This window comes from Perna viridis, chromosome 15 (assembly GCF_037379345.1).
Source record: "Perna viridis isolate PV_CMFRI_1.1 ecotype Kerala chromosome 15, ASM3737934v1, whole genome shotgun sequence".
Taxonomy (NCBI): domain Eukaryota; kingdom Metazoa; phylum Mollusca; class Bivalvia; order Mytilida; family Mytilidae; genus Perna; species Perna viridis.
In genome coordinates this window covers 24,774,221-24,790,070 of record NC_142459.1, presented here as the reverse complement: position 1 = coordinate 24,790,070, position 15,850 = coordinate 24,774,221, and the positions used below count along the sequence as shown (strand labels likewise).

General features: G+C 33.0%; 1 protein-coding gene across 4 annotated transcripts in view; it reads right to left on the bottom strand.

The window, feature by feature from the left end:
* Positions 1 to 588: 588 nt before the first annotated feature.
* LOC148597579 (corticotropin-releasing hormone-binding protein-like) overlaps positions 589 to 15,850 on the bottom strand; it is a 49,086-nt gene continuing 33,824 nt past the window's right edge. The window contains exons 4-9 of one of the 4 annotated variants that reach the window (XM_088563657.1): positions 13,348 to 13,558; positions 5,743 to 5,918; positions 5,210 to 5,321; positions 3,455 to 3,475; positions 3,143 to 3,263; positions 589 to 735 (exon numbers count right to left, since the gene is read on the bottom strand). In XM_088563657.1, the coding sequence (XP_088419783.1) occupies positions 3,148 to 3,263; positions 3,455 to 3,475; positions 5,210 to 5,321; positions 5,743 to 5,918; positions 13,348 to 13,558 (636 nt within the window). In that variant the 3' untranslated portion in view covers positions 589 to 735; positions 3,143 to 3,147. Of the gene's footprint in view, positions 736 to 3,142; positions 3,285 to 3,371; positions 3,413 to 3,454; positions 3,476 to 5,209; positions 5,322 to 5,742; positions 5,919 to 13,347; positions 13,559 to 15,850 lie in introns of those variants that run through there. The other 3 variants (XM_088563656.1, XR_015919109.1, XM_088563658.1) reach the window with 3 other exon arrangements.

Genomic DNA, 15,850 nt, shown 5'->3' with positions numbered 1-15,850 from the left:
CCTCCCATTTATTGGAAAATTGACAAAATTTGGTAAATAAAGTCTTAGCCCCCACTCTTTTTCTTCGAGGAACCCGGCTGAAACCCCCTCATTTTCAAACTGTCAAGATCCGCCCCTGACTGGCCACATTGATACACCATGATCAGCTGTTAAATTAGATAGGTAATTTCAATTCAAATATTTTATTGGATATTATTCTTCCATGAGAAAAAGAATCAAACAACAGCTTTCTCATGCGAGATTTGGAGTTCTCAGACAGCCTTGGGTAAGATATAATAGTTCTCGTCGGGGCATCTTAGAGAACTGTTAAATGTTACTCTCGGGTATCAGAGTTTTCCCTTTTTGTTACTCATAGTACGTCTTAGATTCTTAATGTCTCTGACTTCTTTTGATTAGATACTTTGGCATTTTGATGTCGATATCTAAATTTAGTGTCTCATAGGTTTAATTATTTTGTTTCGTGCAAAATATATAGTTAACACACATAGCCTGTTGTTTTAAATGCTTTTGAGGTAGTCGTTTTACAGATAAACGAAGACACAATTTTTGGGATTATCCATCATGGCAACAGTAAATCCACACAAATGATTACACAATGATGTAATTTTTAATTTGAATAGATCCAGTATTTGGGTTTACAAATTTGCTCAAATGTAGCGTCATTTTTCGTTTCTTATCTGGTTCTGCTTTATGAATAATTGAATGATCCTGGTCATATATTTCCTTTTGAAGTTCCTGAAAAAAATTACAAATAAAATAGTCATTCAATAATAAATTACCGAAATCCAAAAATGTTTAAGTGAAATTTAAAAATATAATATACTATGAATCCAAATGGATTACGAATTATGGTGGTAAAAGGTATGTTCGGCAAGTAAATGTACTCTAACGGCTACTATTTCATGACATCACAATGATATGTGTAAAACAATTATGTTTTGATCGAACTGTATAGTTCCAAATTTGATGGGGGATATGCACTTTTAGCTTCGAAACAGAAGTTTAATATCTTTTAAGGACGCTTTCCCTACCGGTGCACCTGGTCCATGTTCCCAGTTTTTAGTGGAGTCCGAGTTGCTCATTTGCTTTTGTTACTTTGTATACATGATTTTAGTTATGTTCGTTGTTATGTATGTCTGCTTTCCATGTCTGGTCTTTGTCCCTGGATTACATTTTTGATAACCGCTATAACCTTAGTTTCCTTGATTACTCTTTGATATGTAATACGTATATACGGGGTTCTGCTGTTTAAGTGGGATAAAAGATATATGAGCGGTTCTCACAAAACTTATTCCAGGATAAAGACTAGACAAGGAATACTGACACCCACAACAATGAACAAGAAACAACCACAATTACACAAAAGATTAACCCAATGAGCAACTCTGACTTCTTTTTAACATGGACCAACTGTTCCGTCAAGTTAAGCGTACTCTGCTTTATCTAGAAACACCAGCCGAATTGCTCATAAAATATCACTTTCAGTTTGGACAAAAGAGGAAGGGAAATCTATGATACGCTTAAAGAGAATCAATCAACATGGTTTAGATGGATACAACATAATGATCCGCGAGTTCATGAAGACAACTAAAGTAGTGATGATTTCGATTTTGTAACAACATAACACTCTTACTGAAGCTAAATTGTAGGAGGCCAATCAAGGTACAGAAAGTATGTTGCTTCGGTAGGCTGCGTTTGAATTGTGATATGAAAACTCCATACGTAGGTGCAGAAGGTAACAAAGGGAATCTAGTTTCTGGCGGAAATGATAAAAAAAAAATATAAATAAACATAAAAACATACAAAGTAACAAAAGTCAATGAACAACTCGGAATCCACTAAAAACTTGGAGCATGGACCAGGTGCACCTATAGGGTAAGCATCGTCTGCTTTTCTAGAAACAACCACCGAGTTGCTCATAAAAAGTCAATTCCAGGGTAGACAAACGAGGAAAGGAAACCATGACCCGTTGAATAAACCAGTTTTCATGGTGCAGATGGATACACCATAACGATCCACGAGTTCATAATGACGACCATAAAACTTCAATCTTGTAGCAATATAGGGTAGACGGAAGAGGACAGGAAAACTCTGACACGTTGAACAAAATAAGTTTTCATAGTGCAGAGAGATACACCGTAACGATATACGAGTAAATGATGACAACAAAAAAAAATTCTGTAGTAATGACTTCAATCTTGCAGCAACATAAGTCTGTTCCAGAAGTTTATTTGAAAGAAGTCTAGCGCGATACAAAACAAAAAGGTCTGCGTTGTTACGGAAATCTCTGTCAACGTATGAGCTATGATATGAAAACTCCATATGCAGGAGCTGAAGGAATGATGCCACGTATGAAAGTAAAGTTGATAATACGGAATTAAAAGACGTCGCGTTTATCGTATTGTTCGGTCAAATGTTTCCGGTTATCATCGATATATAAATGAATATCAAGATATTAGACTGACTTCACAGTCTCTGTTGTATCCTTTATCACAAGTTCGTTGGTGTATATGCGATGTATAAAATCCCCCAAACTAGGATCATTTAACGATAATACGTCATATATATAGTGGAGACTGAGATTAATGGATATAGCTAAAGGGTGTTCCTTCTTTTGGATCAAACCAGCAATAAAGTTTGTCGCATAGTTTGATCTTGATGTTTACTTTTCCATTCCTAAGAACAAGAAATGAGGCAGACTTCAACTGTCTGTTGTGTCCTTTATCTCAAGTTCTTGGGGTGTAGATGCAATGTTTATGATCCCCAAAACTATGATTTTTTTTAACTCGTTCATAATTTTGATTTGGTAGAAATTACAACATTAACGATGCATTTCATTTCAGTAATTTTATTTATGTTTAACGATTCTTACGTTTTAAGTATAATTGCTGCGGTCGGTTTGAACAAATACATACGTTTTCAAAAACTTTAGAATGATTAGGTTTAGGAAGAGGAAGTGTAAATTGAGTTATTAGATGAACTTTATTTCAGCTGGTACCTAAATGTCGAGTTATGCCTGGATAGGACACTATCTAGCTTTGTCTGAAAGAGGGTGTTAAATGATGCATTGATGAATACATGCATGAGCCTCTACATCGCAAGATCGGCCTTCTGAAAGGAGTATTAAGTGTGCAGTACATACCTTTATTAGCAAAATGTATCCTGTATTGCGAGTTCTGCCTCAGATGGCGGCCGGTAGATGAAGGTTACAGTGTTGTAGAAGTTCCCACTTGATACCAGTCGAACAACAGAGTGTTGACAGCCTACAACGATCTCCCCAAGTCCTAAATAAAGAATAATGACATTAAAACAACAGAGTGTTGACAACCAACAACGGTCTCCCCAAGTCCTGGATAAATAATAAAAACAATAAAAACAGAGTGTTGTCAGCCAACAACGATCTCCCCAAGTCCTAAATAAATGATAATGACATCAAAATAACAGTGTTGACAACCAACAACGGTCTCCCCAAGTCCTAAATAAATAATAATGAAAATAAAAGATAAAAGTGTTTAAATGTTATTGAACAATATGTTATCATTTCTATTTTTTATTATTATGATTCAGTGTGCATAGAGTATTCTAGGGAATCAAAGTTCAAGCGGTAATCAAAGGAAAGTAATCCAGGGACTAAGACCAAACATGGAAAACAGTCATACACCACAAAGAATATTAAAGCTGCGTTAGCTGCCAAATTTGTTCAGTTTTGATTCTACTGAATTTTGCTGATTCAATGAAATAAGTTAGAAGTAATGCAATTGAAGCAATAAATGTCGAGAATACCTAAATAATATTGTGAAATGAACGTTTTTTAAATCAGAGAAGATCGCTGGCTCTGATCTAATTTTTTTTTGCCATTACTTCCGAAGATCAACGACAGGACATTCACCTGGGTTAAAATACTTTAACCTTTGTATAAATTAACAATAAGGGATACACAGTTAAGCACCTGTCTTGTTTTCATTTCATTTTATCTACTTCTTGATTAGTTTACAAATAAAAAATGACCATATTTGAGCCAAATTATGTCACAATAGGTAAATATCGAAAGGATTCTTGCGTTATATTCTTATTGCTTGAGTCCGTCGGTCTTCCTTACCGTTGAATGACTACTTTCGCTTTGCAATTAGATTTGTTATTTAAGAGGCGACCCTTACAGCACATGCGCGAATTAAGGTCACAAGAAGTCACATGCATACGGATTTATCTAGAACGATTTTTTTTGTCTTGTAAGACAATAAATATATAGATACCTATTTCATGTATTTAATACATATTCAAGTCCTGGGTAGACGAAAGAGGAAAGGAAAATTATGACACGTTGAACAAATCAGTTTTCATGGTGCAGATGGATACACCATAACGATCCACGAGTTAATGATGGCGACCATAAAACTTTTGTAGTGATGACTTCAATCTTGTAGCAACATAACCCTGTCCTAGCGCGATACAAAAAGTCTGTGTAGTTACGGCAAGCTCTGGCATAACGTATGAGTTGTGATATGAAAACACCATACGCAGGTGCTGAAGGAATGTTGCACAGATGAAAAGAAAGTTGACAATTCTAAATGAAAAGTCACGACGTTTGTCGTAAAGTTTGGTCAATAGTATTCCTTTTGCACATTTTTTTTCCTTTGCGCATTATTTAATACATGTAGTTCAATTACATATGAAAATAAATATATGTAAATAAATATTATATAATTCAATTGGAAAACGTACAAGGAACAAAATCTCACATGAAAAAAAAAAAAAAAATAAAAAAGAATGAGAAGAAATAGTTCCCAAAATATTAATGACCAAATATTAATAATAATTATAAAAATTTATAATATATTTCTTACTCAATCTCACTTTATAAAGTAATCACACATTGAGTCAGATTTCGTGTTACAGACAACCATTATAAATATACCAGAGTTAGATTTCATGACAAAGTCAAACATTGTAAGTATACCGGAGTTAGATTTCATGTCACAGACAACCATTGTAAATATACCCGAGTTAGATTTCATGTCACAGACAATCATCGTTAACATACCAGAGTTAGTTGTCATGTCACAGGTCAACCATTGTAAACATACTATAGTTAGAGTTCATGTTACATACAATATTGTTGACATACAGGAGTTAGATCACATGAAACAAAAAAACATTCTTAACATGCCGGAGTTAGATTTCGTGCCGTAAACACACATTATCAACATACCAGAATTAGATTTCATGCCACAAACAACGTCTCTTCTTTCTCCAGAATCGTTCAGTTCAAAGCTGTTTCCCCCCATGACCTCGACGAAATCACCTCCGTTGGATGACAGACACTGTAAATCATTTCTCAAATTAATAGATTTATGTCCTTGTAAAGTGTAAGATTTTCTTTTGGAAATTGGGAAATCAGGACTTCGAACGTGAAAATTGGGATATTAAATTGAGGATTAGGGGATTGATGATTTTAGATGGTTATGAGGTCTTTGATTGGGGCGACGAGGATTTGAATGTATAAAGAAAAATAGAAATCGGTTTAAAAAATAAAACCAATAGAGGTTTTAATTATTAAAAACACTGAAACATATGTTGAGTTGATAATTAATGATAAATTAACCGACAAGGTAGTGAAACTTCTACAGGGATTTGGACAAACATTGGTATGAAAAGCATTAAACTTGAATTTTAGACGAAGAAATGAAACGATCGACATGAACTATTCACAATTATACTTATACATATATGAGTTATAGTTACCTTTCCCGAAATGCCAAATTCCCCTTCGACGACCGCATGTTTAGGAGTGACACCAACGTCGACGGAAGCAAGGTTGATTGTTTCAGGGTAGATAATCGATACAGAACAGTTACGGCGGGAACCAAAATTCTTCAGTGTGTGTATACCAGCTTCAGCTGCAGACACTACGTTACAGGCTGCAATTGAATTAACACAGACTTAAAGACAAAATTCAACTTCAAAACATTTTTCACATACATTACGATAAACAAAAATGCAAAACAATTAAAAAAGCAAACTAAAAGAAACCAAGAAATAAAAAAATAAATAAAAACAAAACAAAAACAAAAAAACAAAACAAAAAAAGCAAAACAAATAAAATGAAACACATAAAAACAAAACAAACAAACAAACAAACAAACAAGAAGGACAATGGAACCTACTTCATAAATACTTAAGTATTTTTCATAATTTTTCCCAAGGGACTTTAGAATATTATTTGCATGCTTGGTTGCATACACATAACTTCAACGCGATTTTATTTTCATTCTTACTTCTACGTTTTTTCACTTTACTTACACGTATATATACATATACAAATGCCCTTTGATACAAAGATATCTTTGTAGTTTTATTGTTTTATTCCTTATGTTTTATTGAATTGAATTGAAATGTGAATAGAAATGACATACGTAAAATATTAAGGTACTCCGAAAAGTTCAAGTGCTTAAACTGACTTTATAATTAAAACATGTTGGAAAAAAATGTAGTAATATGTGATAACTTTACATTCGGGGTAATAAGATGTAGATTGTTTACAACATTCTATCAGCTGAACATAATCACTTGATTTGAGACATGCAAGGAAATACTCTGTCACTGACAACACCATTAGAATCTAATCTATCCTGACTAATTGGATTTAAGAAGCAGTCTATTTAAGAATCATGCAAATTCTGTAAAATTCGATATACCGAAAAAAAAGGCTACATATTTTTATTTTTCTTATTTAATTGCTTTATAGATCTATATGATAAAATTTATAATTATTCATTCCAATCAGTCTGCTCTTATGATATAAACCACTATTGTATTTATGTGTCATTTAAAGAGTTATCTCCATTAATTTTAAATTCTACAGTACATTCTATATAATTTTTATCTCCTATGAACAAGGGGTATATGAAAAGCGACATGTTACTTTCTGTTTACTATGACATTTTAAACGAAATACCAAAAAAATAAAAATATGTAGGCTTTCCAATCATGAATCACATTTGCATGATTCTTATGTGGAGTGCTACTTAATTTAAAGTTGATATGTACTGTAAATACTAAAGAGAGAACTATTGAATTCATAATAATAAATAATAATAATAATAATAATAATAATAATAATAATAATAATAAAAAGACATGGAGATGACACTTATGCATTAGGCAAATTGTATTTTGATATACATTAGAAAAGTTTAAAAAAATGTACTTTAGTTTACAATTCTTGAAAGTAGAATTCAACTTTACATTACACATTGCACTGGGAACCTGATGCTGATATCTTGGTAATACATAAAAAACCCGTTGGATATTAAGGATATAGACCTAGGGAAAGGGACACAACTCTTAAAAATCATTGGAACGTTTGTATGCAGCATTTTACATCCATCTTATGTAAGCATCTAATTAACTTGAATTGATTTTATTCTGCGTCAAACAGAAGCTTGAGAGGCTTTGGTGAAATTATATGTGATACAAACATATCACTGATTTCAAGAGTTATGTTTCTTACCAGGTCTACTTCTACTTAAATCTAACAATATTTCTGGAACTAGTACAGTACTTGTAAGGGAGTAAACTACCCATTCTGAGTTAGGGGGATGATGGAAAGGGGGGTAGAGAATGGGGAATTGGGACATGGTGAATGAGGATGGGGAAAGAGTAAATAAATGAATAAACTGATCACGTTTTTGAATAACTTACAATATCATTATACCAAATATATACCTGAACGTCATACGATAAAAAACATTTCTTATTCACGATTGTCATTCTGTAGTTAGATTTTCATACAGAGACATGTAGTACGTGTATTTAATGTATTGGTGGATTATTCATTTAATAGGTCAAAACCGCCAGGATTCACACGTAACAAAAGAATATCACGCATCTGTGGGCCAAAAAAGGAGTATAATATGTAATTTTTCAAACGATATACACACATTATATCCATGCACCTCTTAACAATTGAGATTCAAAAATAGTCCTGTTCTGTCATTTTAGGATAGTTTCTAATTTTTGACAAAGTAATGTGAAACAACCGATTTTAGGACAGTTTACGCTTCGAACTGTGAAGCGGTTATTGTACAAACAAATTGCCCCAAAGTTGGTTATGCAAGCATAACTGGGTCAAACATTTAAATCAATCCTTTAACAATAGAAATAGTTCATGTTAGGAATGGTGCTGTACTCATTACGCTCGGTATAATCCATTATAAAACAGCTCATCTGGAAATGACTACATTACAACACCCGACATGAGTTATTTTCTAAGTGTATCATCGTACTTTATTCGCTCCAAAAAGCCGATCGCTTTAATAACTACTGTTTTTACTCACAGTTACCCTCGTGTAAAAACTAAATTAGAAGTCTTTTACTTTCCAAATAAAGTTTCTTCATACTACGCTTTTTCAAGAAAATAAATGGTTTGTTTCATATTCCATTGCTTCAATGTGCATTTTTAGAAAATAAAGAAAAGGTAAGAAAAAAAGACAATAATGAAAGAGTAATCAAGGGCACCAAGGTTATATATAGCGGTAATTAAAAGAATGTAATCCAGGGACAAAAACTAGACACACACAACAAAGGACATAGAGTAACTAAAATCATACATACTAAGTAACGAAAGCAAATAAGCAACTCAGACTCCACTAAAAGATTGGGAGCATGGACCAGAAGCACTGGTAGGGTAAGTGTTCTCTGCTTTTCTAGAAACTCCAGCCGAGTTACTCATAAAAAGTCAAGTCTGGGGTAGACGAAAGAGGAAAGGAAAACTTTGACACATTGAACAAATCAGTTTTCATGGCGCAGATGGATAAATCGTAACGATCCACGAGTTCATGATGACGGCCATAAAACTTTTGTAGTGATGACTTCAATCTTGTAGCGACATAACCCTGCTCCAGAAGCCTATTTGTTAGAGTTCTAGCGCGATACAAAAAGTCTGCGTAGTCTCGGCAAGCTCTGGCATAACGTATGAGTTGTGATATGAACATTCCATAGACAGGTGCTTAAGGGACGTTGCCACAAATGAAAGGAAAATTGACAATTTTCAATAAAAAGTCATCACGTTTGTCGTAAAGTTTGTTCAATAGTTTTCTTTTACCAATGAAAGATTTAACTCAGAGAGATCAGTTAAAAATGGCAATCGGGAGTTCCCCAGAACTCTTGCGGACAATATCATGACGTCATCACGAATAGGCATCTCATTGATTCGATTGGTAGATAACTTCATGTCATCAATTGTAAGTATATAGATATACAATGACTTATATACTAATAGGATTGACCTGCCTGAAGGGAGATAAATTATATTTTTCCAGACTTTTCCCACTTTATAAGTATGACTCATCATATCTTACATCTGAAAGGAAATATGTAACCATGTCAATAATGAATCATTTATTTCTTAATTTCCACCGCAGTTTTCATGCAACTCTCCAGTCAGGAGACATTTGATATTTATACATCTTTGTGTCATATTACTTTTTAAAAAGATGTTAAGGAATTTTCATCGTTCTGTAAATGTTGATTTAGATACGTTTGTTGACGTAACTTCTCAGACTGGGTCCTTTTGGTGATCTCTGATTACTAGTTTAGATTTAGGTTGTAGGCTGATGTATTTGGGTATTTATTTAGTTATATCTTTTCTTCCCTTTCTTTTGAATGACTTAACCTAAAATTATTATTTTGCTTTAATTTCTTTCAAGTTCTTTCTAACAAAGACGTACTAGAATTAATTAATCACTAGAATGTAAGATTTGAAACAGATGACATTGTATGGATAAACCACAGACATAATGATGATAATTGTAATAAAAATCAATCACACATCACTAGATGATAAGTTTAGACAAGGAAAGATAGTACTGATCTTGCAAGTCCCAAATGATCAAGAAGCAACAGCTCATCACGATATTACAAAATACTTTGCCTTGTTATTTGATAAAGAATAATTATTTTATGCAAAACATTATTTATTCTATACTTTTTCCCTCAGATATTAATAGAGAAAATACATTTATACTACATGCAGATTGATATAGCAACCAGGTAACATCTTTGTCATGGGTAATCATCATGCCAATTTTATATCATTTTATACCACGTCCCGATAGGACACCATCGCTCAGCTGACATAATGTTATACTGCACATAAATTGGGTATCATCACTCAGATAAAATAATTTTATGTTAAATGTAAATTCGGAGTTTGTGCTTAATGATATACATGTATTATTTTCTTCTTGCTTTCTAAAAATTATTCCAAATCATCTTCCAACTATACAGAAGAAGATGTTATCAAAATGCTTGAACTTTTGATCGACAATATATATTTATTAAATGCAGTGAACGTGTTCTTCAAAAGAGGTCGTCATTCTAATTGGAATCGATTGTGCTCCGCTACTTTCTGACATATTCGTTTTCTTCTATGAGACTGACTTTATTGCTGATCTGACAAAAAAGAAGGAACGTCGTTTAACCAGATCCTTTTATCTCAGTTTTCGTTAGTGCCTAGGATTATATACATCACATCTACCTCAAAGAAGTTGAGTTAAAGGAAATTAGAGGCGCTATGAGACCAGTCTCATATTTTACATACACTTAAAAAATCTATGCCTCCTAATATCCATATTGTCATTTTTCCTTTTGGTTGTGCCAACATCTCTGCTACTGGAACAGGGTTTTTGTTGCTGCAAGGTAAAGTCATCACTACTTATATGGTCGTCTTCATGAACCCGTGGATCGTTATGATGTATCCATTGTTCAACGTGCTATAGTTTTCTTATTTTCCTTTCCTCTTCCGTCTATCTCGGACGTGACATTTTGTGAGCTATTGGGTGAGCGTTTCTAGAAAAGCAGAGGACTCTAAATACCCAATTGGATTACTTAGTCCATACTTCCAGTTTTTAGTGGTGTCCAGGTTGCTCATTTAAATTTAATCCTTTTTTAGTCTAATTTTGGTGATTTCATGTTTTTGTTGTGTGTCTATTTTCCATGTCTCGGGAATATATTTTGTTTTGATTTTCGCTCGAAAACTTGGATAGATTGGATATCATTATTCATGTAATATCGTTTTATACTGTGTGTAGATTGGGTATCATCATTCAGGTAATATTGTTTTATACTTCGTGTAGATTGGGTATCATCATTCAGGTAATACCGTTTTATACTGCGTGTAGATTGGGTACCCTCATTCTGGTAATATAGTTTTTATACTTCGAGTAAAGTGTAAATTGGACATCATCAGTCAGGTAATATCGTTTTTATACTGCGTATAGATTAGGCATAATATTGCAAGTAATATCGTTATATACTGCGTCGTGTAGATTGGTTGTCATCATTCTGGTAATATTGTTTTATACTGCATATAGAATAAATATAAACAGCCGTTAAATCGTTTTTTGACTGAACTGAACAACTTTTGCCACATATTGAAATATTCAATAGTTTTATATAATCTTAAACAAGTGTAGGCTATCAATTTATTCCTATTAATAAAACCAAGAATTTCTACAGTGTTCATTTTATGAACATGTTTTTGAAGAGAGTTTACCGCTCGGATATCATTTATTCATAACAGTACGCTAGGAGCACCTTTTTATTCCTCTCCATGCGATATCCCGGAAGTATAGTTCACACATGCTTAGGTCATCAAGAGGTGTCTTTCTTCCTGGTTAAGTGTTATGGTGTTATTAATTATTCCACCAAACAGTCAATGTGTTAATATCGTTTCTATATATTGAAACCAATTATACATTATATATATATGATAATAAGAATAGATTATAAATGCCATTAAACGAGACCAGAATAATATGTCATTATGTCATGAACAAGAAACCAAATGTCTCATTAATTAATTAAATTTAAATGTAATTATTCCTCATTCTGTTGGTGAAAAATTATGTTTGAAGCTTATAAACGACATATTAGAATTTACGTTCTACGAAACAACTATCAAAACCCATTCATTGAAAATCTGTTTTACATGCTGTATCAGCATTCAACTTATATCACATCCGGGCCAGTGGCGCTTGGAGTTTGGTATAGGAGTATTGTGTTAATACCGCATTTGATACAGATCATGACATTTAATATTCAGTAAGACAGAGATATGATCATGATACTTATTCTAGATTTATTAAACCACACTGATTTCAATGTTACAACTAATTGAAACACTAATCCATCTACTTCTTTGTGACGTTAAACATCAAATGCCTTATGTACCCATTTGTACTCAAGCCCTCATTACATATACATTATAGAAGATTACCGCTTTTCTTTCACATAAAATCCCCATTATTAAATCCTCATTTTCACTGTCTATAATAACATCCTCAACCGTTTTCTCTTGTTTGTATTAAATAAAAAAATGTTACAACTAATTGAAACACTAATCCATCTACTTCTTTGTGACGTTAAACATCAAATGCCTTATGTACCCATTTGTACTCAAGCCCTCATTACATATACATTATAGAAGATTACCGCTTTTCTTTCACATAAAATCCCCATTATTAAATCCTCATTTTCACTGTCTATAATAACATCCTCAACCGTTTTCTCTTGTTTGTATTAAATAAAATATTGATTTTAAAATCATCAATTTACTTTAAAACCGGAACCACGATTCTTTCAAAACCCCCATTAACTATATTCGTGATCATAAGTCACAATCCTGTTTTCTCCATTTACCAGCCCATGTTTCCCAAACCCCCATATACAATAGAATGGAAAGTTCACCCAAGACTTGGACTTTACCTTCGGTAGGTACTTCGTCAGTCATAGACACATTCTTATCAAAGAATAAGGAGTCAGATGCACTAGACTTATACATGTCCTTAGAATGTATTCCTACTACGCTTTGAGAAAAAAAAACTTTGTCCAAACACAGTTCAGGAAAAGAAAGATATGGCAAAACACAATAAGGTCATCTTCGAATAGCCTAAATCCAAAATGAATTAGCATATACCGTCAAATGTATCATCATGTCTATAGCTGGTGTAATCATACCTTTATGTCAACCCTGTAATGGCCCGAAAAACAATGGTAACAAAACGATGACAAATCCAGGTAGGCTTAAGCTAAGGAACATAACACTCCAATTCAGTGTTATTTTGATGTCACCTTATATGATATATTATAAAACTTATAAATCCTTCACGTGAAACAGAAAAATCTTAAAATGTAAATTAGACGGGTATATATAACGTACGCAAAATGCTTAAAACAAAAGTAACAATGAATTTCAATAGTTAGGGATATAGCCTAGATGTACCACCTTAGATAAAAAAAAAACAAAAAAATGGAAAAAAAAAATACAATAAAAGTAAAAACACTTACGCTCAGCGGACTTGACAAACTTGACTCGAACTGTAAAGCCGTTTCCGGTTTGTGGTATAAGGTGTTGTATTAAGGCAACATTCTGTGATGCTACAAAGACTTTGGACGGTCTGTTTAAATTACAAAATGTTTTGTATCGGTCCTGTAATGATAGCAGATGGTCCTCTGGACTGGGAAAATACTCGTTGTTCATCTCCCAACCGTCAACCAACTGAAATATCGATCAAAATTATTATTATCTATATTTTGGGTATATTTTTAATTATAGATAAAAATATAGTTATTCTGAAGCGAAGAAAGTGATTCACCCTGAATTTCATTTTTTTGGATATTTTTTTGTGTTAAAGAGAAAACTTCACCGAAACAAAAGCAAGCAAGAACAAACAAGGAAAAAACCAATCATACAAAAAATAGAAGCAAAAAATACAAAACAATACAAAACAAAACAAAAAGAAAAGGGAAAAAAAAGAAAAATAGAAAAAAAATCATAACCAGCCCTAAACCCCATAAAAACTATCCTTGTAGGTACCCTTTTTACCCAAGTATTTTAAAGTTGCTGTCTTTATTAGAATCGTGCCAAGTCTGTAATATGTAAACATCCTAAAATGGCTACATATTTTTACTTTTGTAATTATGTTGTTTTATGGGTTGATATTCATCCCAATCTTTCTGCTCTTAGGAGATAATCAACATTGAAAATCCAATAGATTCTATTGTATTTTAATGTCATTTACTGAGTTACCTCCCTTAATCTTGAAATCTACAGTGCATTCTATGTAATTTATATCTAAAAAATACATGGGTTAAATGAAAAATCCGAATGTTAGTTTCTGTTTACGATAGCAGTTCAAACAAAATATCAAAAATAAAAATATGTAGGCTTTCCAACCATGTATCACATTTTGCATGATTCTTAGCTGGAGTGGTACTTAAAATCATTAGCCTATTTCTTTTGTATTTAATTCTTGACACATTCAACGGGACTAATGTAGACAATTCGAAAAATATCATGCACATCATTGAGTAAGCTTTATTTTGACTTATAATTATTTCACATGCCAGCCATCATGTGTGAAACAATATAGAAACATGAACAAAAATGTACAACACATTTGTAGTTACCATAAATAGAACACTAAGAGTAATCTTGGGAACCAAGACTCGAGCGGGAATTAAAAGATTATTATCCAGACTAGCCACATCAATTAACAAGAACTAATCAAAATAATTCAAAAACGACTAGACAGGGAGAAATAGACATACACATCAAATAACAAGAATGATAATGACAAGACACACAAGAAAACTCTAGAATAACAAAGATAGCGCTCTCTATGTCAAAGATTAGTACAACACACTATTAGTTTCATGTATATGTATGTTAATTTCCATACATATTATACATTTTTTATTATATAATTAAATGTATTTTATTGTTTATTACTTTGTTACGTATCAAATGTAACTTTCAACGGGTCATAGTTTTCCTTTCCTCGTTTGTCTACCCTGGACTTGACTTGTTATGAGCAACTCGGCGAGTGTTTCTAGAAAAGCAGAGGACGCTTTCCTTCCCGATGCACCTGGTCCATGCTCCCAGAATTTAGTGGAATCTGAGTTGCTCACTTGCTTTTGTTGCTTTGTATGTATTATTTTAGTTACTTTATGTTCTTTGTTGTGTATGTCTATTTTCCAATACGTATTTTCGTTTTGCGAGCCCTTCCTGAAAGAGTAATCAATGGAACCAAGGTTATAGCGGTAATCAAAAGAATGTAATCCAGGAAGAAAGTCCAGACATGGAACATTATTATGAACATTTTTTACTATTTTTCTTCTGACACCCTTTTCAGAATCTAACTGAGACTAATTCAAAGAATATGTTTTTAAGCTATCGCTCACTCAGTACCAGAATTTTACTGAGACTGTTCTAATGAATCTGGTTTTTCGTTCACTTAATACCAGATTCTTACTATGACTGTTCTAGACAATCTGATATTTGAAGTATCGTTCACTCAGTATCAAATTCTTACTGAGACTGTTTTAGGCAATTTGTTTCTGAGGTATTGTTCACTCAGTACCAGATTCTTATTGTGAGTGTTCTAGAGAATCTGCTTTTTGTGGTATCGTTCACTCAGTACCAGATTCTTACTGTGACTATTCTTGGGAATATGTTTTTGAGGAATCGTTCACTCAGTCCCAGATTCTTACTGTGACTCTTCTAGGGAGTCTGTGTTTGTTTAATTGTTCACTCAGCACCATATTCTTACAGGGAATGTTTTAGGGAAAATGTTCTTGAGGTATCGTTCACTCAGCACCATATTCTTACTGGGAGTGTTTTAGGGAAAATGTTTTTGAGGTATCGTTCACTCAGTACCATATTCTTAGTGTGACTGTTCTAGAAAATGTATGTTTTTCAGGTATTGCTCTCTCAGTACCTTATTTTATACTGAAATTAACCGAGAAATATGGATTTTTTCAGTTACAATTCACTCAGTACCAGATTCTT